Source organism: Ahaetulla prasina, chromosome 1 (assembly GCF_028640845.1).
Source record: "Ahaetulla prasina isolate Xishuangbanna chromosome 1, ASM2864084v1, whole genome shotgun sequence".
In the NCBI taxonomy this organism is placed as follows: domain Eukaryota; kingdom Metazoa; phylum Chordata; class Lepidosauria; order Squamata; family Colubridae; genus Ahaetulla; species Ahaetulla prasina.
Window position 1 is genome coordinate 22,083,284 of NC_080539.1, and position 23,169 is coordinate 22,106,452.

A 23,169-nucleotide genomic window follows, 5' to 3' on the forward strand; every position below is an offset into this window, starting at 1 on the left:
TGGCAAGCCCTGCTTCTCTTGAGCCCTCTCCCTCCCTGGCACCCACTCAAAGGGAGGAGGAGGGGCCGGCAAGGCCTGATTCTCTGGAGCCTTCTTCTGATTTGGCAACATCCCAAGAACAGTTTTGGAGTGATGCAAGACTGCGCAGACGTGACCGGCGCGCGCAGCAGAAGCAGCGTTGGGATAAAGCCAAGTAATGATTGTCATGCAGTGACATCTGCAGAGACTATAACTAGGAGGCGGGACTTCCTGGTTTTTTGTCTTGGACAAAGCAATGAATTTGCGCGGGCAAACTGTATCAATGGAGGGAAGAATATATTCGTGAGTAATTCTGGCCTTATCTATAATTTCCTCGTTATCTCCAGAAACTTGGCAGGCCCATGGGTAGACGTGGCCAGGACATTTATCTATGTAAATAAAAGGAGAAAGGGAGGCCTCTGACTGACTCTTTGCTGGGAGTATTGGGGGGAGGGAAACAGAACATTTTGTCCAAGACTAAAACATCTTCCACCAAAGATGGACCAGCAGCAGGTACAGCAGCAGTTAGAGCAGCTACAAGCGGCTAATCAACAGCTCCAGCAGCAAGTGGCTCACTTGGCAGGCCAACTTGCTGCCAGGAATGTGCCTGCAGCCCCCATCCTCCCACTCCTCCTCCTCGTCGCAAGTGCCCGATAACCGTGCCGGATAAGTTTTCTGGGCAGCCTGAGATGTTCCCAACCTTCTTGGGACAGTGCCAGCTCTACATGGCTATGCGGCCAGAGGATTTCCCAGATGACCGGGCTAAGGTGGCCTTCGTGATTAACCTTCTTTCCGGCTCGGCTGCTCGATGGGCCATGGCCCTCTTGCTCCAGGACAGCCCCTGCTGGCGGACCAACAGCGTTTTGGCAGCACCTGCGCACCATGTATGAGGACCCGTTCAATGCTGACGGCAACCAGGCGCCTTAAGGAACTCCGTCAAGGGAAACGCCCCTGCAGGAGTACATCGCCAATTTCGTCTTTGTGCCAGGACTCTGACTGGAATGATGCAGCGCTGGTGGACGCGTTCAGGAGGGACTCTCAGAGGAATTGCAAGACGAGCTGGCCTGGGTGAGGCGCCGGACCCCCGACAACTTGGTGCCCCTTTGTCTCCGCCTCGATGCCCGTCTGCAATGGCGATCATCCCGTCGCACCCCCCGGGACCCGCCGCCGACATCTGCACCCCCACTTCCTGCACCACCAGCACCCCGGGTCGCCCCACGTTTTGTAACCCCTGCGGAAGAGCCCCTGGAGTTGGGAGCGCCAGACCTCGCCTGACAGCCCAGGAGCGGAACCGAGGCGCCAAGGGGATTGTGCCTGTACTGTGGGGAGCCCGCCGCCGCGCTTCTTGCCCCAGAAAGCGAAGTGGGGCACGCACGCCGTCCCCGAATCACAGCGTGACCAATCGAACGGAGCAGGCCCGACTGGGAAACCCTAGGTCGGGCACGTAAGCCCCCACTGGACGCTATGGAAGTAGACTCTGGGCCCCTCGGCATCTGATTCTGGACACACGGATATGGTTGGGGAACCAGTCGGACGGGCTCCAGGCGCATGCGCTGGTGGACTCAGGGCCACAACAAACTTTATGGACCAGGCCTTTGTGACCCAGTTTGCGGTCCCGTGGTTCCGTGGACCCTCCGATGCGGTAGAGACAATTGATGGACGAGAACTGGTGTCCGCCCCATTAAATTTGCCACCCAGCCTTTGCGCCTGGCTATTGGGGACCATGAGGAGGCGATCCAGTTTTATGTCACGGCGGACCTTCATTTTCCCTTGGTCCTTGGGTTGGCCTGGCGGACCCACGATCCTCAGGTGGCCTGGTCGTGAACGCCATCTCTTTCCCGAGTCTGCAGTGCGTCGATCACATCCGCCACACCTGTGCCGGCCAGAACGCCCCACCGCTGCCATCACCTTGCCTCCTGAGCTGACGGACTTCGCCGACGTGTTCAGCGAGAAGGAGGCGGACCGACTACCCCGCATCGGCCCTACGATTGCCCGTGGACCTTCTGCCCAACGCACCACTGCCTGTGGGACGCCTGTATTCCATGTCGGAGCCCGAGTTGGCCGCCTCAGGGACTTCCTGGACAAAACCTGGCCCGAGGGTTCATCCGCCTTCAAAGTCCCTCTCGGCCCCGGTCCTCTTCGTGAAGAAGAAGACAGGGACTTGCGCCTGTGCTGTGATTACCGCGCTAAACGCCATTACGGTGCGGAATCGCTACCCCTGCCGCCATCCCGGAGCTACTGGAGAGGTTGCGGGAGGCCACGATCTTCACCAAGCTCGATCTCCGGGGCCTACAACCTGGTGCGGATGCGAAGGAGACGAATGGAAGACGGCATTCGCACCGACACGGACACTACGAATACACTGTCATGCCATTTGGGTTGACCAACGCTCCCGCCGCTTTTCCAGCACTTCATGAACGACGTGTTCCGAGACATGTTGGATCGGTTCGTGGTTATCTACCTGGATGACATCCTGATTTACTCCCGGTCCAGGAAAGCCACCGACACGCCGGTCTGGTTCTGCAACGCTATGGAGCAACAACTCAATGCGGCTGGAGAAATGCGTCTTCTTCCGGACTTCCATAGAATTCCTCGGCATATCATCTCGCCCGAGGGCATAGCCATGGACCCATGTAAAGTAGAAGCTTTGTGTAGCTGGGAAGCCCTCGTCGGGTGAAGGATGTTCAGCGCCTGCTGGGCTTCGCCAACTACTACCGGACCTTCATCCCGGCTTCGCCACACTGACGGCTCCACTTACCCAGCTCCTCAGGAAGAAGGTTGCATTCGTGGGGTCCCCGCAGCAAGAAGCATTCACAGCCCTCAAGAAAGCCTTCACACGGAACCCGCCCTGAGGCATCCCGACCCGCTCCGGCCTTTTGTGGTGGAAACGGACGCGTCAATGTGGCTCTGGGAGCGGTGCTGCTACAGGCTCCGGCGAAATGGTGGCACACTTTTTCCCGCGCTTACTACTCCCGGAAACTCAATCCTTCCGAGCGCAACTACACTATCTGGGAAAAGAGTTGCTGGCTATCAAGGCTGCATTCGAGGCTTGGCGACACCATCTGGAGGGCCCGACATCAGGTGGAGGTCCGAACGACCATCGGAATCTCGAGCACCTCACCACAGCTCGGAAGTTGAACCAGCGGCAGATCCGTGGTCGTTTTTTGCCCGGTTCAACTTCCGTGACCTACATTCCCAGCGGTCACAACCGAGGGCGGATGCCCTGTCCGCAAGCCAGAGTACCTCTGCGCCAAGGACCCCTTCCTCCACGGACAGTGCTGCCGGCAGAAGCCTTGGCCGCAGCACGGGAGCCAGTGGACTTGCGGGCCCAGGTGCGAGGCGCAGCGCCAGGACGCCTGGTCGCAGCAAAGGAGAGCGGAGGTGGGCCCCACGTCTCCTTGGACCTTGGAGGAGGACTTACTCAAGTTTCGGGGGCGATTATATGTGCCCACAGGACCACTCCGAGCCCTCGTCATGACCCAGTGCCACGACAACCCTGCAGCAGGACATTTTGGGTTCTTCAAGACCCTCCACCTGGTGACACGGACCTTTGGTGGCCCAGTGCGGCATGATATACATGCCTACGTGACATCCTGCGTACCGTGCCGGCAAGCCAAGACCGCCACGGGGCCCTCCCGGCCTCCACCAGCCCTTGCCGACACCCGACAGACCCTGGGGGGCGATCTCTATGGACTTCCTGACAGACCTGCCGCCGTCCTCTGGGTTCACCACGGTGCTGGTGGTGGTGGACATGCTCACCAAGATGGCACACTTCATCCCATGCCGCGGACTGCCCACAGCCGCAAAACGCCCGCCTCTTTCTGCAGCACATCTTCCGCCTCCATGGTCTACCGGACAGGGTGGTTTCGGACATGAGTTCAGTTCACAGCTCGCTTCTGGAAGAGCCTGATGGCCGCGTTGGAGGTGCAGGTGTGTCTGTCGTCATCGCACCATCCGGAGACCGACGGGGGTACAGAGAAGGTCATCGGTATCCTGGAACAGTATCTCCGTTGCTTCATCAACCAGCAACAGGACAACTGGGCCGATTACCTGTCCCTGGCGGAGTTTGCTTTTAACAACTCTCAGCACACCTCTACTCAGATGACCCCGTTCTTTGCCAATGTGGGGTACCATCCGCGGCTCTTCCCTCTAGCACCACCGGATTCTCCTGTTCCCGAAACGCAGACCTTCCTGACGGAATTGCATGTGGTCCAACAGTTGGTATGTCAGTAGCTGGATCGGGCAAAGGAGGACTACAAACGGTCCGCCGACCGCTCCCGACGGACAACGCCCCGCTGGCAGTTGGAGACCGGGTGTGGCTCTCCACCAAACACCTCCCGTCCGACCACCCGGTAAAGAAGTTGGTCCACCGATTCATCGGCCCGTTCCCTGTCGAGGCAGTCATCAACCCGGTAGCCTACCGACTGACCCTACCACGATCCATGCGGATCCACCCCGTCTTTCACCGGTCCCTTCTGGTTCCTGAGGCCACACCGAGTCCCCTTCGGTGCCCAACAGCACCGTCACTGTCGCCGAGGACGGGTCGGAGGAATACGAAGTCCACACCGTACGAGACTCCCACTGGCTGAAGGGTCGTTTCCAATATTTGATTGCGTGGAAGGGATACGGGACTGATTTCTCCTGGGTAGATGCCTCCGACGTTCATGCCCCTGACCTGGTGCAGGCCTTCCATGAGCAGAACCCAGCCCGACCGCATCCCGATCGTCAGCCCCGGGGGAAGGGCCCTGCGGTGAGGGATAGTGTTGTGACCCAGGTTCCTGGACCAGGACTCCTGGACTCGGATGATTCAGAAAGTGAGGGAGAAGACCTGGCAAGCCCTGCTTCTCTTGAGCCCTCTCCCTTCCTGGCACCCACTCAAAGGGAGGAGGAGGGCCGCAAGGCCTGATTCTCTGGAGCCTTCTTCTGATTTGGCAACGCCCAAGAACAGTTTTGGAGTGATGCAAGACCGCGCAGACGTGATCGTGCGCGCAGCAGAAGAGTTGGGACAAAGCCAAGTAATGATTGTCATGCAGTGACATCTGCAGAGACTATAAATAGGAGGCGGGACTTCCTGGTTTTTTGTCTTGGACAAAGCAATGAATTTGCGCGGGCAAACTGTATCAATGGAGGGAAGAATATATTCGTGAGTAATTCTGGCCTTATCTATAATTTCCTCGTTATCTCCAGAAACTTGGCAGGCCCGTGGGTAGATGTGGCCAGGACATTTATCTATGTAAATAAAAGGAGAAAAGGAGGCCTCTGACTGACTCTTTGCTGGGAGTATTGGGGGGAGGGAAACAGAACACATGCCTATTGCAGGTCCTCGGGAAGAACTCAATAGATGTCTATAAATGCCAAATCTGGTCTAAACATCTGGGTGACTGTACAACGAACCATGGCATTCTATACCAAATGAGCGATGTAGCAGGATTCAGAAAACATAATACTTGCTTATCTCCCTAGCATTGCACGGGGCGTTTGTGCAACTTATTCTCAACTTTTCCAATTTTGTGGAGCCCACGTGCGATTATGTTCACTTATGTGGATCTTAGACATCTCTAAATTAATGCATGTAATATGGAATCCTGAGGAGTCGTGGATCATATTACAGGACTCTAAAATATACTTCTCCTCTAAAGCACATAACAACTTTTCAGTGGATCACCAGGAGTGTCGACGGGAAGCAATTGCTAACAATTGATCTGACAGCATTTCAGATTTAGGCCCTGTTGGTTGGATGGTTATTTAAATAATTATGGCTCTCATATCTTAGTTGCAAAACTCAGGCAGCCTTCAGGGGGCAGGACAAATTTGTTTTTATGCTCTCTCTGCTGTCCCCTAATGGTTATCCAGATTTTTGCTGCCAGATAGGGTGAATGTCATTTTTCTGCAGCTGTGAAGGCATAAGTGACCTTTTCACCTTGAAGCCAAGAACCAGGAACATCAAACACATGTATTTCTGTCTATTTCTTTCCAAGGAATGTGCTATAGAGATTAAAAGGAAACTATCGGAGGAAACAGCCTGTTATATTTTTTCAAGGCATCAATCCAATGGGCACTGATATCGGCAACCAGTTTCTGGAACTAATCCCTCTGTCCTGTGAACCCATAGAGTTATTTTGCAGCTATTATCACTCTTCCAAAGGATAGTCTGTTTTGCTTTCACAAATTTTTATTCTGAAAAAAATAAAAGAAGATAATCATTAAATACATATTTATGTATTTATACCTATTTATATTTTCTTTTATGTACACTGAGAGCATATGCACCAAGACAAATTCCTTGTGTGTCCAATCACACTTGGCCAAAAATTCAATTCAATTCAATTCTATTCTATTCTATTCTATTCTATTCTATTCTATTCTATTCTATTCTATTCGGAATAATAATGGGAAGTATATTTAATTCATTTCAATTAAATCAACTTTAACTTTTATCTAGTCAATACCACCTTTCTTTCCTGGTCTGGAACACTTTCTAGAGATCAAAAAAAGTTACAGTCAAGCAGTTTTATTTATTCATTCATTCACCTATCTGCTCTTTTCTCATCTCATGCAAGGGATGGGGTATTCTCTGTCAAATGCTGCTTGCATGCATCATATCTAAAAATGCTGGTAACATCTCTTTCTAAGACATTTGTAGAAGTGGAACTAGAACAATAGCTTGGAATCTTGGTTCCCTAGTTTGTTGTCGACATTATACAACAGGGCTGAACCTTATTTTGGGTAAACAGAAGATTCCAATGTTCATGAGAAAGTATGAAAATTGACAAAATACAGGGGGTGGGGGTGGGGCGGCTTTGTTCAGTTACTGGAGTTTAGTTTAGTTTAGTTTAGTTTAGTTTAGTTTATTGTCATTGCACCTCGTACAACAAAATCAAATGCCATCTTCAGTGCACATTATACATAAAAAATAAAACAAAACAAAAAACACACATCCTTCACATTCGATACAATCGAATTGAAAACCCCTGATATAGCATTATTATTGCAGTATATATCGTGTTTTCCTGAAAATAAGCCCTCCCCCAAAAATATTTAAATGCATACGCAGCCAGTCCCCGCCATTTTCTCTGGTTAGGTTTAGGAAGACAGAGCTGGAAATTAGGTAAGACAGCAAAAGAAGCCCCGTCTTGCTCCACACGCCCCAAAATAATAAGACCTCCCCAAAAATAAGGCCAAGCACTTATAAACATATAAAACAGGGTCTTATTTTCAGGGAAACATGGGTAGTAGAGTTCAATATGGTTACTGCTCTGGGATAGAAGCTGTTTTTCAGCCTATTTGTCCTTGTTTTTATTGTCCTGTACCGTCTGCCAGATGGTAATAGTTAAAAAAAAAAGGGTGCCCAGCATGAGATGGATTTTTAAGAATGCTTTGAACTTTCTTAAGGCAGCGGGAGCTATAAAGGTCTTCCAAAGAGGGGAGAGGGCAACCAATGATCCTCTGGGCAATGATGTTAACCCTCTGGAGTGCTGTCTTATCTGCCACTGTGCAATTGGCAAAGCATACACAGATGCAGTAAGTTAAAATGCTCTCTATGGTGCAGAGTGACAAGAAGATGCTTTCAAAACTAACTCAACATACGAGAGTGGCAGAATGTGGTGTCTCATGCTTGAGTGCTCATGCTCACACCGCTGCAGAAAATTGGAATTCTTCTCTTTTAGATATATCCCAAATGATTGAAAAATGCAGAACAACTGCCAATATACACCCTGCCTTAGCAGAACTGGGTGAATTACCTTAGATGGCAGTGTTCAGTGGAATTTATTCATGCTTTCAGTTGCCAGACCTCAAAGATATAGGAATCAATCAAATGGTAAAAAATAATAATCAAACACTGCACATTCAATATGTCAGCCATTACTGCCTGCACAGAAAAAGTGTTCCGAGTATAAAGAATCTGATTGTTCTCTCTTTTTTTAAGGCACTGATCCAGAAGAAATCATTTTGAATGCTTTCAGAGTTTTTGATCGAGAAGGAAAAGGTTACATAAAAGCAGATTAGTAAGTAGAGGTTTTTTTTTTAATTTTCTTTACAAAAAATCCCTTTCCTTCCCATGGTTTCTGTTGTCTGCATTTTGTCTGTGATATCTAGCCTTGTTTCAATGAGATTTTCAACAGATCAAATCCATCGCTACAGAAAGCAAATCAGTTTTTAGTCCAATTTCTATGAGGCCACTGAATTTTTTTAGTGCATTGAGATTAAGATCCAAATGCTAAATATAGAGCTTAAAGCAGAGGAGAACTCAAAGATTATTCAATGCTCAGTGCATTCAGATTATTACAGAACCCTGGCTTTCCAAAAGTGATTCAGCTAACTAAAAACTAGAGGAAAAATCAACCAATGGAACAGAAGTTGCCTTCTGAAGTTGTGGGAGCTTCACCCCTGGAAGCTTTCAAAAAGAGACTGAACTATCACCTGTCAGAAATGGTGTAGGGTCTTCTGCTAGGGCAGGGGGTTGGACTAGATGACCTACAAGGTCCCTTCCAACTCTGTTATTCTGTTAAAATCTGCCACATGGTTGTTTGCTGTTATTTAAGGTAAAGGTAAAGGTTCCCCTCGCACATATATGCTAGTCGTTCCTGACTCTAGGGGGCAGTGCTCATCTCTGTTTCAAAGCTGAAGAGCCAGCGTTGTCTGAAGACATCTCCGTGGTCATGTGGCCAGCATGACTCAATGCCAAAGGTGCATGGTATTTATTTATTTATTTATTTATTTCGATTTTTATACCGCCCTTCTCCCGGAGGACTCAGGGCGGTGTACAGCCAAGTAAAAATTCAATATATAAACATTAAAAAGAAGTTAAAAAGAAATATTATAATGTGGCCGAAATTTTAAAACCATTTAAAATCTTAAAACATAAATACCCCAATAAAATTTCAATCCAGTCCCGCTTGAATAAATAGGTGCGTTTTCAGCTCACGCCGAAAGGTCCGAAGATCAGGCAATTGACGTAAACCGGGGGGAAGTTCATTCCAGAGCGTAGGAGCTCCAACAGAGAAGGCCCTTCCCCTGGGGGCCGCCAGCCGACATTGCTTGGCGGACGGCACCCTGAGAAGGCCCTCTCTGTGTGGGCGTCTGGTCGGTGGGAGGCACAAGGTAACAGCAGGCGGTCCCGTAAGTACCCGGGTCCTAAGCCATGGAGCGCTTTAAAGGTGGTAACCAAAATCTTGAAGCGCACCCGAAAGACCACAGGAAGCCAGTGCAAGCTGCGCAGGATTGGTGTTACATGGGAGCAACGAGTTGCCCCCACTATTACCCGCGCAGCTGCATTCTGGACTAGCTGCAGCCTCCGGGTGCACTTCAAGGGCAGCCCCATGTAGAGAGCATTGCAATAGTCCAAGCGGGAAGTGAGTATGGTATGCTGTTATCTTCCCACCAAAGGTGGTCCCTATTTTTTCTACTTGCATTTTTTACGTGCTTTCAAACTGCTAGGTTGGCAGAAGCTGGGACAAGTAATGGGAACTCACCCCATTACACGGCAGCACTAGGGATTCGAACCGCTGAACTGCCGACCTTTTGATCGACAAAATCATCGTCTTAGCCCCTGAGCCACCGCATCCCTTTTTTGTTGTTATTTACTGTCGTGTTATTTTGTTCCATCTTGTAGCATGTTTTGAACTTGTGCAGAGCACAAAGCTTTCAGAGTAAGGTGGTTTAATGCATATTTTATGTTTATTTTTATTGCTTTTTAATTAGTAACAAAAAAGAACAAAACACAAACAAAAAATTGTTATGACTGTCATTTTTAACCTACTATTATTTTTAACCTACTGTATAAACGAGTCCCATTCTGTATAAACGAGCCCCATTTCATCACACTTATCCATAAAAGTCTACATTTATAGACAAACTACTCATAGATAGTTTAGTGCATGTGTGTTATGCTATCCTCCAGGTGGTATTAGGGACAATGAATCAGGACCATACATTAGGTTCCAGGCAAGATGATTTACTGGTCATGCCTATACACATGAATCTTGTCGACTAATGATCAGCACTAAATTGGCACTAGATTAAAAGTCAGTGGAATTTGAGAGTGGTTGGACTTAAACCAGGGATGTCCAAACTTGACAACTTTAAGACTTGTGGACTTCAACTCCCAGAATCCCTCAGACAGCAAAGCTGGCTGAGGAATTCTGAGAGTTGAAGTCCACAAGTCTTAAAGTTGCCAAGTTTGGACACCCCTGACTTAGACCATTTGTGGGAATGTAACAATTCTAGGCTTATTACTCACTTGGCTCCACCCCCCACCCCCCCGGGCTCTGCCTGCTCTTCTCCTACAGGTAGACTTGGAGCATAGCTTCCATAATTTCCAACCACATGTCAGTGGAGAATAATTGGGCTTATTGTGCCAAAATATCTTGAAACCATCAGATTGGGCAAAGGCAAGCTCCATTAACATGAGACCCGAATAGGATATTAGTATATGATATATAAACTCAGGGTTTCTCTTGCTGGGAATCATACTCGCAGCAACCAGTCTCCTGTAAACCAGTTAGATTTGCTATCAACTCCATTACATTCATCACCACACGAGACCCTCATGTTACTTGTTAGACCTATTGATCCTTATACACCCCCATCATTTAGACCAGGGGTGTCAAACTCAAGGCCCGGGGGCCAGATCTGGCCCATGGGGTGCTTAGATCTGGTCCGCGGGGCTGCCCTGGAAACAGGAAAGGACTGGCCCATGGTGCCTCTGCCAGCAAAAATGGAGCGAGGTCCTCCCAAGCTCCATTTTCACTGGCAGTGGGTTGCAGGAGATTGTCACAACCGAAAACGGAGCTTGGGAGGACCTCGCTCCATTTTCGCTGGCAGAGCACTTGGGCCACCACAAGCGCCCCCAACACAAGTACATTGAGATGGCCACGCCCCCTGCCCCCCCCTCAGGGTCAAACATAACCCTGAGACAGCCCTCAACGAAATCGAGTTTGACGCCCCTGATTTAGACGTTGAAATCTAATAGTTATGTATTTATTAGAGCCTCTCATTCATCTCTTGGAGAATTTGTCCTGTTCATGAGAGGGTTGCTATTAATTAATAGCATTTTTCCATATTAAATTTGTTTAAAGGAGCCAGAAATGGCAATAGCAAAATAACTCCCCTCCCCCTCAAACTTGGCCATGCTTGACCTTTTAACAGGAACATTCGTTTTATTAACCTCCTTTTGGGGAGCATTTTGTTTTTTCCATTGGAAATATTTTTACTTCTTGCTCGGGAAGCTATGACTCATTTGGAAGATTTGAAACAGATTATATGTAAGCACCCCACAGATACATGCATATAGGGATCAGGGGTGGGTTCTACTTATCTTTACTACTGGTTCGCAATGGGACTGCATGCGAGCGTTTGCTTCGCTCACGCACACACTTCTGCACATGCGCAGATCACCCATGATGACGTCTTGGCGGGTGGGCGGAGCCTCCCACCGGTTTTACTACTGGTTCTATAGAACTGGACTGAACCGGGAGCAACCCACCACTGAGATAGATGCACCATCCTCCTAGGGCATTCATACTTATGACCCTAAAAATCAGGCACTTGAACATCAGCAGGTATAAAACTGCAATTAGTGTTTTCTGCTTTTCTCGAATAATAATAGTTCAGTTACCATAAGAAGAGTCCCACATATCTGAATCCAACCAGAATTGGTTGGAAATTAATTGTACTCAAAATTTAGCCATCAACCTGCCTATTTCTAGGGCCTGGAATATCTGAGGCTTCCCCTCTGCACTATGGGGGGGGGAGGGAATTCTCCTTTATCTTGCTTCCTGCCTTATCTAATTAGCTAAAGGGATGCTCAGTTTTCTGTCTAACAGGAAATCAATGCAGAGGGTAGTAATTTCTAGCAGTGGGAATTCTTCCTACCTAGGACCAGTTTCTTAATCCTTAACTGGAATAGTTGCAACATTTTCTGCCAATTTATTTTATGGGAGTTTTCTGTCTTGTTAAACAAGGTCAGCAACTGTCTCAGACAGTTATTGTTTTAGGATGGGGCAAAGGCCCTGGAGCTCACCCATAACAGGGGAACCATCAAACAAATGGTTTCTTTTTTTAAAAAAAAACTAATTAATTGGTACTTTTCACTCAGACAATAAAAAGAATAAATTAAATTATAATCCAAAACTTATTGTACAAACTGGGGTTTTCCCACACCCTTCTCTGTACTTGAAATCAGTACGGATAAAAAATAACAGGGGAATTGAGCACTAATATAGCATATAAAGAGAAGAAAATGTTAGGAGTGACACAATGGAAAGAACTTTTAAAGTATTTTCTATGTGTCAGAATGGGAGGTCCATATAACGGGCGTGCATAAGCGCACAAACGTGCCTACCGTTCCTGTCCTATTGTTTTTTTCTTTTCTTCTTCCTATATAATATATGCTTATACCTCCTTATATTTACTCATATATGTGTTTATATATTATATAATCTTTTTGTATGATACCTACATATATTGTTATGACAAAATAAATAAAATAAAACAAAGGGCCGTAATAGCTCAGGCTGGTAAGAAGCCTGTTATTATAACACAGCAGCCTGCAATTACTGCAGGTTCAAGCCCGGCCCAAGGTTGACTCAGCCTTCCATCCTTTATAAGGTAGGTAAAATGAGGACCCAGATTGTTGGGTGGGCAATAAGTGGACTTTGTAAATATACAAATAGAATGAGACTATTGCCTTATACACTGTAAGCCACCCTGAGTCTTCAGAGAAGGGCGGGATATAAATGTAAATAAAAAAAATTAAAAATAAATAAAAATAAATAAAAATAAAATAAAAATATATATATATTGTTTACATTTATACCCCGCCCTTCTCCGCAGCCTCGGTGTTGATTTTTCTTGAATTGGATTCTTTGTTTACTTTTCCTTCATGGCAGCTCTGACCATCTTCAATAATAAGGGTAATTTCATTAAAGATTTTTAAAAAATATTTAGGAAAAAAACATTCTGAGGAAGATTCTCTTCTGCCACCTACACACATAACAGTGCATCTATTTATTAGTTTTATCTTGCTTTTATTATTTATTATCAAGGTGGCAAATTGTTCATTCCTCGAATTGTTCAAGGAAATGAATGTATTCAGCGGTTCAGAATGAGGCCTGGCTTTTCAGGAAATTTTGATAAAATGAGGAGTGGAATACAAGATTCCTCAACATGAGGTTCAGTTTAGAAGCTGTGGTGGTACAGTGGTTAGAGTGCAGTACTGCAGGCTCTTCTACTGACTGCCGGCTGACTGCAATTTGGCAGTTCGAATCTCACCAGGCTCAAGGTTGGCTCAGCCTCCCATCCTTCTCAGGTGGGTAAAATGAGGACCCAGATTGTTGACGGCAATATGCTGACTCTGGAAAACCGCTTCGAGAGGGTTGTAAAGCACTGTGAAGCGGTATATAAGTCTAAGCACTAAATGCTATTGCATTTATCTCAAGCATGCAATCATTAAAAAAATAAGAGATTATTAAGTACTAAGTGCTATCGCTATGACTGGTCGTTTAGTTATCATTCAAAGTTACAATTGTCCCCCACCCCCACCGCCAACGTATTTATGACCTGATTTTGAAGTTCTGATGGTCACCTCCCCTCCCACAGTCATGTGACTTTGGTCACTGGTCAACCAGCTCACATTTATGGCCATTTACATTGTTCTACAGTGAAACGACCACAACTTACATTGTTTTTGGTGACAACCAGTGTTTATTTCCAGTTTTAAGCAAAAAACATCTTATAATGAACAATGGGTTCACGTAACAACCATGGATTCACCTGACCACAGTGTTTTTGCTTAACGACTGCTGCAAAAAAAAGTTGTAAAACCATTTTGTTTCATGGCCGTTATGACCTTAAGACTGTCACAACTTATGACCATAATGAATGGGCTCCAGTATGATCATGAAGGCTATGTATAGTATACCATGGGAAAAAATATTTCTCCAATTTATTGGAGACTGGCTGGCATAGAAATAAAAGGGTTTTAAAAAAATTTATAACATTTGTTTGATGCCCTCATTTGTAAAAACAATTAACAAAAAATGAATTAATATTCAAAAGTAGGTTTGGATTTGACCAACAAACCCTGTTTGATTCCTGGAATGGTGAGAGGTATGAACCATCCTGTAGCAAGTTACTTTTTGATGCTCTTTTGAAGAATGGGAGTGTTTATGAAGATTCTCTGTCATCCAGGTCATGGTTGTCCCTAACATGCTTTTTCAAAAGGCAGCTGGACTTTGTTTTTCCTTGAAGACATTTCGGTAAAGAATGGTTGCTGGAATTAGGTATGTCTAATTTAATGGGGAAAAAAACAAACCTAGGGTGACATGAAAGCAATGTTCCAATATCTAAGGACTTCTTGTGCACAGTCACTCACGCCCTCGTCACTTCCCGTCTGGACTACTGCAATGCTTTCTACATGGGGCTTCCCATGAAGAGCACCCGAAGACTCCAATTAGTTCAGAATGCGGCCGCGCAGGTGATAGAGGGAGCGACTCTTTGCTCCCATATAACACCTCTCCTGCGCAGGCTGCACTGGCTTCCGGTGGTCTTTCGGGTGCAATTCAAGGTGCTAGTTACCACCTTTAAAGCGCTCCATGGCATAGGACCGGGTTACTTACGGGACCGCCTGCTGCTACCGGTGACCTCCCATCGACCAGTGCGCTCCTTTCTCCTCAGGGTGCCGTTGGCCAGTCAATGTCGGCTGGCGGCGCCCAGGGGGAGGGCCTTCTCTGTGGGGGCACCAACCCTCTGGAATAAGCTGCCATCAGGTATCCGTCAACTCCCTGATCTTCGGACCTTTCGACACGAGCTGAAAACATTTCTGTTTCACCGTGCAGGACTGGCCTAGTGGGGTTTTAATAAGGGGTTTTATTGGTTTTAAGTTCTTCAACCAACTCTAAATTTTCCTTTTAAACTGGTTTTAAAAATTGTACTAATTTGTACAACCTGTAAATCACCCTGAGTCCTTTGGGAGAAGGGCGGTATAGAAATTGAAACAATCAATCAATCAATCAATCAATCAATCAATCAATCAATCAATAAATAAGGGGTTGCCATAAAGAAGAGAGAGCCAACCTATTCTCCAAAGCAGGACAAGAAGTAATGGATGGAAACTAATCAAGGAGAGAAGTAACCTAGAACTAAGGAGAAATTTCCTGACAGAATGGAACGATTTGCCTCCAGAAGTTGTGGATGTTCCAATACTGGAAGTTTTTAAGAAGCGATTGGACAGCCATTTGTCTGAAGTGGTGTAGGATTTCCTGCCTAAGCAGGGGGTTGGACAAGAAGACCTCCAAGATCCCTTGCAACTCTGTTATTCTGCTTCTTGTCCAAGAACTGAAGAAGTTTCTTGGATGAGAAGTGAAATGCCTTCAAGAAAAAAACAAAGGCCATTGTCTCTTGAGAAAACACCTTTGGGACATGAAGAATGGGAAGTTTATTTCTGAAGAATGGCAGAATGTTGTGCTCCAATCCAGATTTGCTTCAGTGTTAGGCAGTCTGATTTATATTATATCATCTATTTAGGCCTTAAGAATTCAGGAGGCCTCTGATGGAACCCTAAATGCTTTAGAGTCTGTCTGGGTACATATCCAGACATGAAATACCATGTCATTAGCCCCATGAAATCCTTCTCGAAGCAGCATCCCAATTAATAAAACACATTTGTTTCCATTTCTGTTTAAGTAGCCCTGTAAGGTTTACCAATCTTGTTTTAATACTGGAACTGGATGAGGCTGGGACTGCAGATCCTGTCATCTGGTGTGCCACATCAAGGACATTGGGCGGTCACTTTTTTATGAAAATCTTATGAAGATCTGTGATCTTGTTCTTGTTGGACATCTTTTCTTTTCATACCCCTGGGGAAACAAATATTATGGAAAACAACAACTGCAGAAAGTTCTCTGTTTGGAAAATCTGCATCTTTGTTTCTCTATAAAATAAATAATGGAAAATATGCGGGGATTTTTTTTCTCTCCAGACCTCTTTATATGTCAAGATGCAAAATGCTTAGGATTGCATCTGAACTGTATTTATTCTTCTTTGCCTAGCCCTTTCCCACCCCACCTACCTCTTTTCTCAGAGGTCCCCCCGCCCCCAAAAATACTACTTGCTTATTTATTTATTTATATTTATTTATTTGTCGAACATGAACTAGATAACAGGTGTAAGTATAAGTGTGGGCATGAACGAAGGAAATGAGTACAAATAAATGGGGACAGTAGGACAGAGATGGTAGGCACGATGGTGCGCTTAGGCACGCCTCCTTTACCGACCTCTTAGGAATGGGGTGAGGTCCACGGTGGACAGTTTAAGGTTGAAGCTGTGAGGGTTAGAGGATATAACAACGGAGTCGGTAGAGCATTCCAGTTGCTGAAGTCGTATTTTCTGCAATCGAGTTTGGAGCGGTTTACCTTGAGTTTGTATCTATTGTTTGCCCATGTATTATTGCAGTTGAAGCTGAAGTAGTCATTGACAGATAGGACGTTGTAGCAGACAATTTTGTGTACTACTCTTAGGTCAGACAGTAGGCGGCATAGTTCTAGGTTTTCCAATCCCAAAATTTCGAGCCTGGTGGCATAAGGTATTCTGTTATGAGCAGAGGAGTGGAGTACTCTTCTCGTGAAGTACCTCTGGACTCGCTCAATTGTATTAATGTCCTGACTCTGTGGTCTCTTCCCCAAATCCCCAAAGCTTTAACCAAAAACTGTCTACTATTGACCTCACCCCATTCCTAAGAGGTCTGTAAGGGGTGTGCATAAGAGCACAAGTGTGCCTACCGTTCCTGTCCTATTGTTTTCTTTCATTATATCCAATTAATATAGTTATTACATACTTATGGTTATATATATGCTTATATATTGTATAGTTATTTCATGCTTATGCTTATATATACTGTATAACAAACAAACAAACAAACAAACAAACAAACAAACAAATAAATAAATAAATAAATAAATAAATAAATAAATAAATAAAATAAAATAAAAAATATACAGTGTGGATTTCAGGCAGACAAGCTTTATTCGAGAATTGGTCTGGCAAAGGTTTTATATGCCCTAGCTTGCAGTACAATATTACCGGAGAAGAAGCTTCACAAAATTAGGTTAACAACTCTTAATACCTTTTTGGCAATGTTGTTACAATGAGCTCTGGGGCTTAGATCATTTGAGATTAGTACTCCTAGGTCTTTGACAGAGTGAGGATCATCTATGAGGTCATATCCGCCCAGCTTGTATTTGGTATTCTGATTTTTTTTTTAATTGAAAAAGTTTTTAAAAAAACAAACAAACATTTCCCCCTTTTTTCCCCCCTCCCTCCCTCAAAACCCCCTTCACCCCTCCCTTCACCCCCCCCCCCCCGGCTTCCCGGGTCAATCACAAGGTATTGTTACACATAAACCAAACGTAGAGTAAGATTTTCCCTTCTAATCCAATTAGCCTCATCCAAGTCTTTTCATTTCCTAACCTCCCCCATAACATTCTAAAATAATACATCCTAATTATTCAAAGGCAATCTGATATCTCTTAATCTGATATCTATTTTGTAAATAATCAATCCATTTTTTCCATTCAATTAAATATCTTTCCTGTGTATTGTCTTTCAAAAAGGCTGAGATTTTTGCCATCTCAGCCAAGTTAGTAACTTTCAATATCCATTCTTCTATTGTAGGTAATTCTTTTTTCTTCCAATATTGTCCAATCAGCAGCCGGTGTTCTGATTTTTGTTGCCAATGTGTAAGACAGAGCATTTGTTGTTTGAGATTTGGAGTTGCCAATTGTTCGACCATTCAGATACATAGTCAAAGTCGCTTTGTAGGGCAGCAGTATTGTCAGTGGTGTTGAATAGTTTTATGTCATCAGCAAAGAGGATGCAGCTGCTTATAATATGATCGCAAAACTCATTTACGTAAAGCATAAATAATGACATTTTAGTGACTAAAAGAGGCACAAACTTTGTTAGGGGAAAAATGAAATAAAAATGTCAGGGAATCTGATGGCACCTCAAAGATTAATAAATTGACTGTGGAAAATGAGAGTTTCGTGGACTCAATACACTTTAATGTATTCGCCTGACCGATATATTTATTTGCGTATAGAGATGTAAAGAAGGGAAAGGGTGGAGAGTGGGGCCATTAGGCCATAAGGAAGCAACAAACGAGATATTATTCTAGTTCAATATTTTTCAGCCTTGGGAACCTTAAGATGTGTGGACTTTAACTTCCCAGCCAGGATTATCCTGCCCCATTCAGTATGGAGGAGAGAGAGGGAGGGGTACCTTATAGTATATGATACATGGGATATAGTGAGAGCAATTCCTTTTCCACCTTTCAGTAATCACACTGTATATATTTGCTGTCTTTATCAGCAAATATATATATTTGGTATAAAATGGTTTGTCCTGAATGCAACTGCTTGAGGGCTCCTGGATTGGAGCTGAAAAGTGAAAGGGAAGCAGTATGCTCCCTCCCATATTGGGGCAGACCAGGTGCTTTGACATAAAAACACTATGTATGTATGTATGTATGTATGTATGTAAGGGGACGCGGTAGCTCAAGGGACTAGGATGCTGAGCTTGTCGATCAAAAGGTCGGCAGTTCAGCGGTTCAAATCCCTGGTGCTGCCATGTAACAGGGTGAGCTCCCGTTACTTGTCCCAGCTTCTGCCAGCCTAACAGTTCAAAAGCACGTAAAAAATGCAAGTAGAAAAAATAGGGACCACCTTTGGTGGGAAGGTAACAGCATTCTGTGCGCCTTTGGCATTTAGTCATGCTGGCCACATGACCACGGAGACGTCTTTGGACAGCGCTGGCTCTTCGGCTTTGAAACGGAGATAAGCACCACCCCGTAGAGTTGGGAATGACTACCACATATGTGCGAGGGGAACCTTTACCTTTATCTTATGTATGTATGTATGTATGTATGTATGTATGTGTGTGTATGTGTGTATGTATGTATGTATGTATGTAGTTCTCAGCTTACAGCAGTTTCTTTAGTGACCCTTCTTTAGTGAACAGCATTGAAAAAAGTAACATGACCATTTTTCACACAACTGTTGGGGCATCCCCATAGCCATGTGAACAAAATTCAGGTGCTTGGCAACTGACTCATATTTATGATGGTTGCATTGTCCCTGGATCAGATGATCCCCTCTGCAACCATCTGACAAGCCAAGTCATTGGGGAAGTTAGATTCACTTAACAATCACGTTACTAATTTAACCACTACAGTGATTCACTTGACAACTGTGGCAAGAAAGGTCATAAAATGGGACAAAATTCACTTACCAAATGTTTCACTTAGCAACATAAATTTTGAGCTCAACTGTGGTCATAAGTTGAGAACTACCTGTACTATTTACCGTTTCCTTTTAGTATCAGAGACAGCATTGCATTGATAAAGCAACTTGGCTAGTCACCTTTGTGCTATTTTTTATTTTATTTTTCTTTACTATCTATTTTATTTTTTATTTTATTTTGTTTTATTTTATTTACTTAATGTATTTTATTTGATACAGTATGAAAGAAGTGCTCATGACGCAGGCAGACCGGTTCACTGAGGAAGAGGTAAGATTTTCTTCATCATGAAAACTGCATGCATCCCACATAATTTTCCCCTATTTGGAAAGAATAATTTTCATGGCAGGAAGTGTTGAGAAGGATTTTGTGGTCAAAACGTGATGTCAAGAATCATAATATTTCCACAAGAATTTGGTGATTCGGGAATACATAGGGAAGGGAAGGGAGGAAGGGAAAGGAAGGGAAGGGAAGGGAAGGGAAGAATCAAAACCCATCTCTCATGCATGCTCCCATTCAGTATTTTTCAAATTTGGCAGCTTTTAGATCTGTCCAATTTAACCCTTAACCACAGTCATACTATTTTGGCTACACTATTACAGACATGCGGTCATAACGACCTCAGTAGCAAAAAGACATTTGATGTTTTCATGGTTGGATCTAAAAATTGATGTATAAATCAGTAAACCAAAAAATGTACTGATCTCTATCAAATCCTCTATCAAAGGTCACTTTTTGTTTCTCCATCTTTGAACTTCAATTTTTCTTCTCCAATTTTTACATTGGTCCACTGAATGATGGCACTAATAATTTCTTTAGAAAATAATAATTTCCAAATCTCTAGGGGAGTAGGTTAATTTCCGAGATTTCTAGCTGCTGGCCGTAGTCCAGGTAATTGCACAACAATATTGTGCCTAGTGGTTCTGGATGTATTGCTTCCAAAAGGTTTGTTCCAGAAGACCATTTGAATTTGTTCTTGCCATATAAATTATTGCAAAATGTAGATTGTACCTGGTCATCAATTTCATTGGGAGCTTCATCATCGCTGATGTCAGAAACAGCGTGTTGTGGTCTGTCAGCTGCCTGTGGAGCTGGCAATGGAGTTGGACAGCGATGATGCTGAGGTGGGTTCAGGGCCATCAGGAAGTGAGGTGCGGACTCCAGAGCCTCCAGAGACTGATAGTAGTGAGGCAGAGGAACAGGAGGAGCCTTTTCCTAATGCACGCATGGGAAGAGCTGCCAGAAGGCAAGAGCAGCTCAAGCAAAGAAGACGACTTGGGAGTAGAGCCAAAAGATGATTGACCCCACCCATAAGGCTTAAAACAGACCAGCAATGGCGTTTGGGCTCTTTGCCGGAAAACAACATTGGTAGCTTCGTCTTCTTCTTCGTCTTCGTCTTGCATTTATTTTTGTATTTGTGACTTCTGAACGTTTGCCAAGAAAGGCCTTTGGCAGTTTGCCTAATTGGACCAAAGTTTGCAATGGGACTGAGGAATTTGTGCTGGGAGGAGTTTGCTTTAATTTAGTTGAACTATGCTGGGAATGAAGTAATTCTCAGCTGTTTGAATAAAGTTTGTTTGTTTTTTCACTGACTGAGTTTCCTACTACCTACTTGGGCCTGGGTCACAACACAGTGGCGGTGGCAGAAGAGTTTCTTCGAAGTTTGGATCACCAAATCACACTCTTTGGTGGAAAACTTGGCCCTGACATTATATATATATATATATATATATAAAACATTAACAAAGATCTGTGGTCAAAATGACTGAAACTGAAATTCAAATGCCACTGCAGAAAAACCAAATAACTGAAGCAAGCACGATGCTACATACACTCTTATTGGTAGGAAAACAAAAACTATTCGCAACTGGAACAGTCCATTTCTAAAAATAGGGGTGTTCTTAATATTTTGAAAAACTGTTGAAGTCACAGGTCTGTGGTTATTTATTATTTATTATTCAAATTTTTATACCGCCCTTCTCCGAGGACTCAGAACGGTTATGGGTTAAGATGCATGAACTTCAACCCAAACACTATGTATGTATGTATGTATGTATGTATGTAAGGGGACGCGGTAGCTCAAGGGACTAGGATGCTGAGCTTGTCGATCAAAAGGTCGGCAGTTCAGCGGTTCAAATCCCTGGTGCTGCCATGTAACAGGGTGAGCTCCCGTTACTTGTCTCAGCTTCTGCCAGCCTAACAGTTCAAAAGCACGTAAAAAATGCAAGTAGAAAAAATAGGGACCACCTTTGGTGGGAAGGTAACAGCATTCTGTGCGCCTTTGGCATTTAGTCATGCTGGCCACATGACCACGGAGACGTCTTTGGACAGCGCTGGCTCTTCGGCTTTGAAACGGAGATAAGCACCACCCTGTAGAGTTGGGAATGACTACCACATATGTGCGAGGGGAACCTTTACCTTTATCTTATGTATGTATGTATGTATGTATGTATGTGTGTGTATGTGTGTATGTATGTATGTATGTATGTAGTTCTCAGCTTACAGCAGTTTCTTTTTTTTTTTTTTTTTATAAAAAGTTTTATTTTTACAATCATATCAAATAATTCATCCAATGTACAGTTATATACAATTAGTCGGGCTTGCCCAGTCACCACCACCCTTTTTAACACTCTTCCCTCTTCTACCTTCTTTTACTTTCCAAACCTTCCTCTCCTTCTCTTATCTACATCCACTCCCCCCTCCACCCTACACCTTCCTTCTCCTCTTCTACCCCTCTTCCTTCCTCTTCTCCTCTTTCCTACCTCCTACTCTCTTTTCTCCTCCCCACCGTTCTAAAATGGTAACTATGCAGACCCGACCCTACATTAATTATATTTCTTCAATAATCCCTGTACATTAACCATCACTCCATCTCTACCAACCCCCCACCCTCCCCTTACCCCCACCCCCACCCCGACTTCCCAGAACAAAATGCAGGGTATCAAAACTAACATTCATAATCCAAAATAATTCCTAAATTATAATCTTTAGCCACACCACACTTAGTCACACTCTCAATTCCCCTCTCCTTCAAAAATATATCTAATACAAAATATTTCCTAAATTTACTCATATGCTATTCGATATTTTTTTTATCTGATACTTATTTTAAATATAATCAATCCACATTTTCCATTCTAAAATATATTTTTCTAGTATATAGTCTTTCAAGTAAGCGGAGATTTTGTCATCTCTGCCAGATTTGATACTTTGAGTGTCCATTTGTTGTTTTGTTTTGTCCATTCTTGATTGTAGGTAATTCTTCTTTCTTCCAATACTGAGCAATCAAAAGTCTTGTGACTGTTATTAAGTTCAAAATCAATTTAGTCTCTATAGCTGTATAGTCCATAATTATTCCTAGTAGAAAGAACTGCGGAGTAAACTTAATCTTCTTTTCAAAATATTCTGCATGATCCACCAGCCTTTAATCCAAAATACTTTAACTTTTTTACAAGTCCACCATATATGGTAATAAGTAGCATCTTCACAATCGCATCTCCAACAATTAGCAAGATCTAATATGTGTTTCTTGTAAACAGGTAATGTCATTTTAAATTATTTCAAATAATGAAATACTTTCCTTCTCTTCTGGTGAATTCAGGCCATTAACATTCCAAGATAATAGTTTAATTGCCATTATCGGCCAAAGGAAACTTTTGGAACACCAGCCGCAGATCACATTTTACTTTAGGCCTTGCTCCTCCCACTGTTTCCATTGTAGTAGTTGCCAGTTGTTGTTGTGCCTTCATCTCTTGTTCCTTGCGTTTAGCAGCAGCTCTAGTCAGCCTTTGTTCTTTTGAATCTAAACCCGTCGTAGGTATTTCCAACACTTGTAATAAATCTTCTTCCATCACAATC

General features: G+C 44.2%; 1 protein-coding gene across 2 annotated transcripts in view; it reads left to right on the forward strand.

Moving 5' to 3' along the window:
• Nucleotides 1-19,617, forward strand: part of MYL10 (myosin light chain 10) — a 54,880-nt gene extending 35,263 nt beyond the window's left edge. For both annotated transcript variants that reach the window (XM_058162826.1, XM_058162827.1), the window contains exons 5-6: nucleotides 7,946-8,024; nucleotides 19,533-19,617. In XM_058162826.1, the coding sequence (XP_058018809.1) occupies nucleotides 7,946-8,024; nucleotides 19,533-19,602 (149 nt within the window). In that variant the 3' untranslated portion in view covers nucleotides 19,603-19,617. The remainder of the gene's footprint in view (nucleotides 1-7,945; nucleotides 8,025-19,532) is intronic.
• Nucleotides 19,618-23,169: the final 3,552 nt, after the last annotated feature.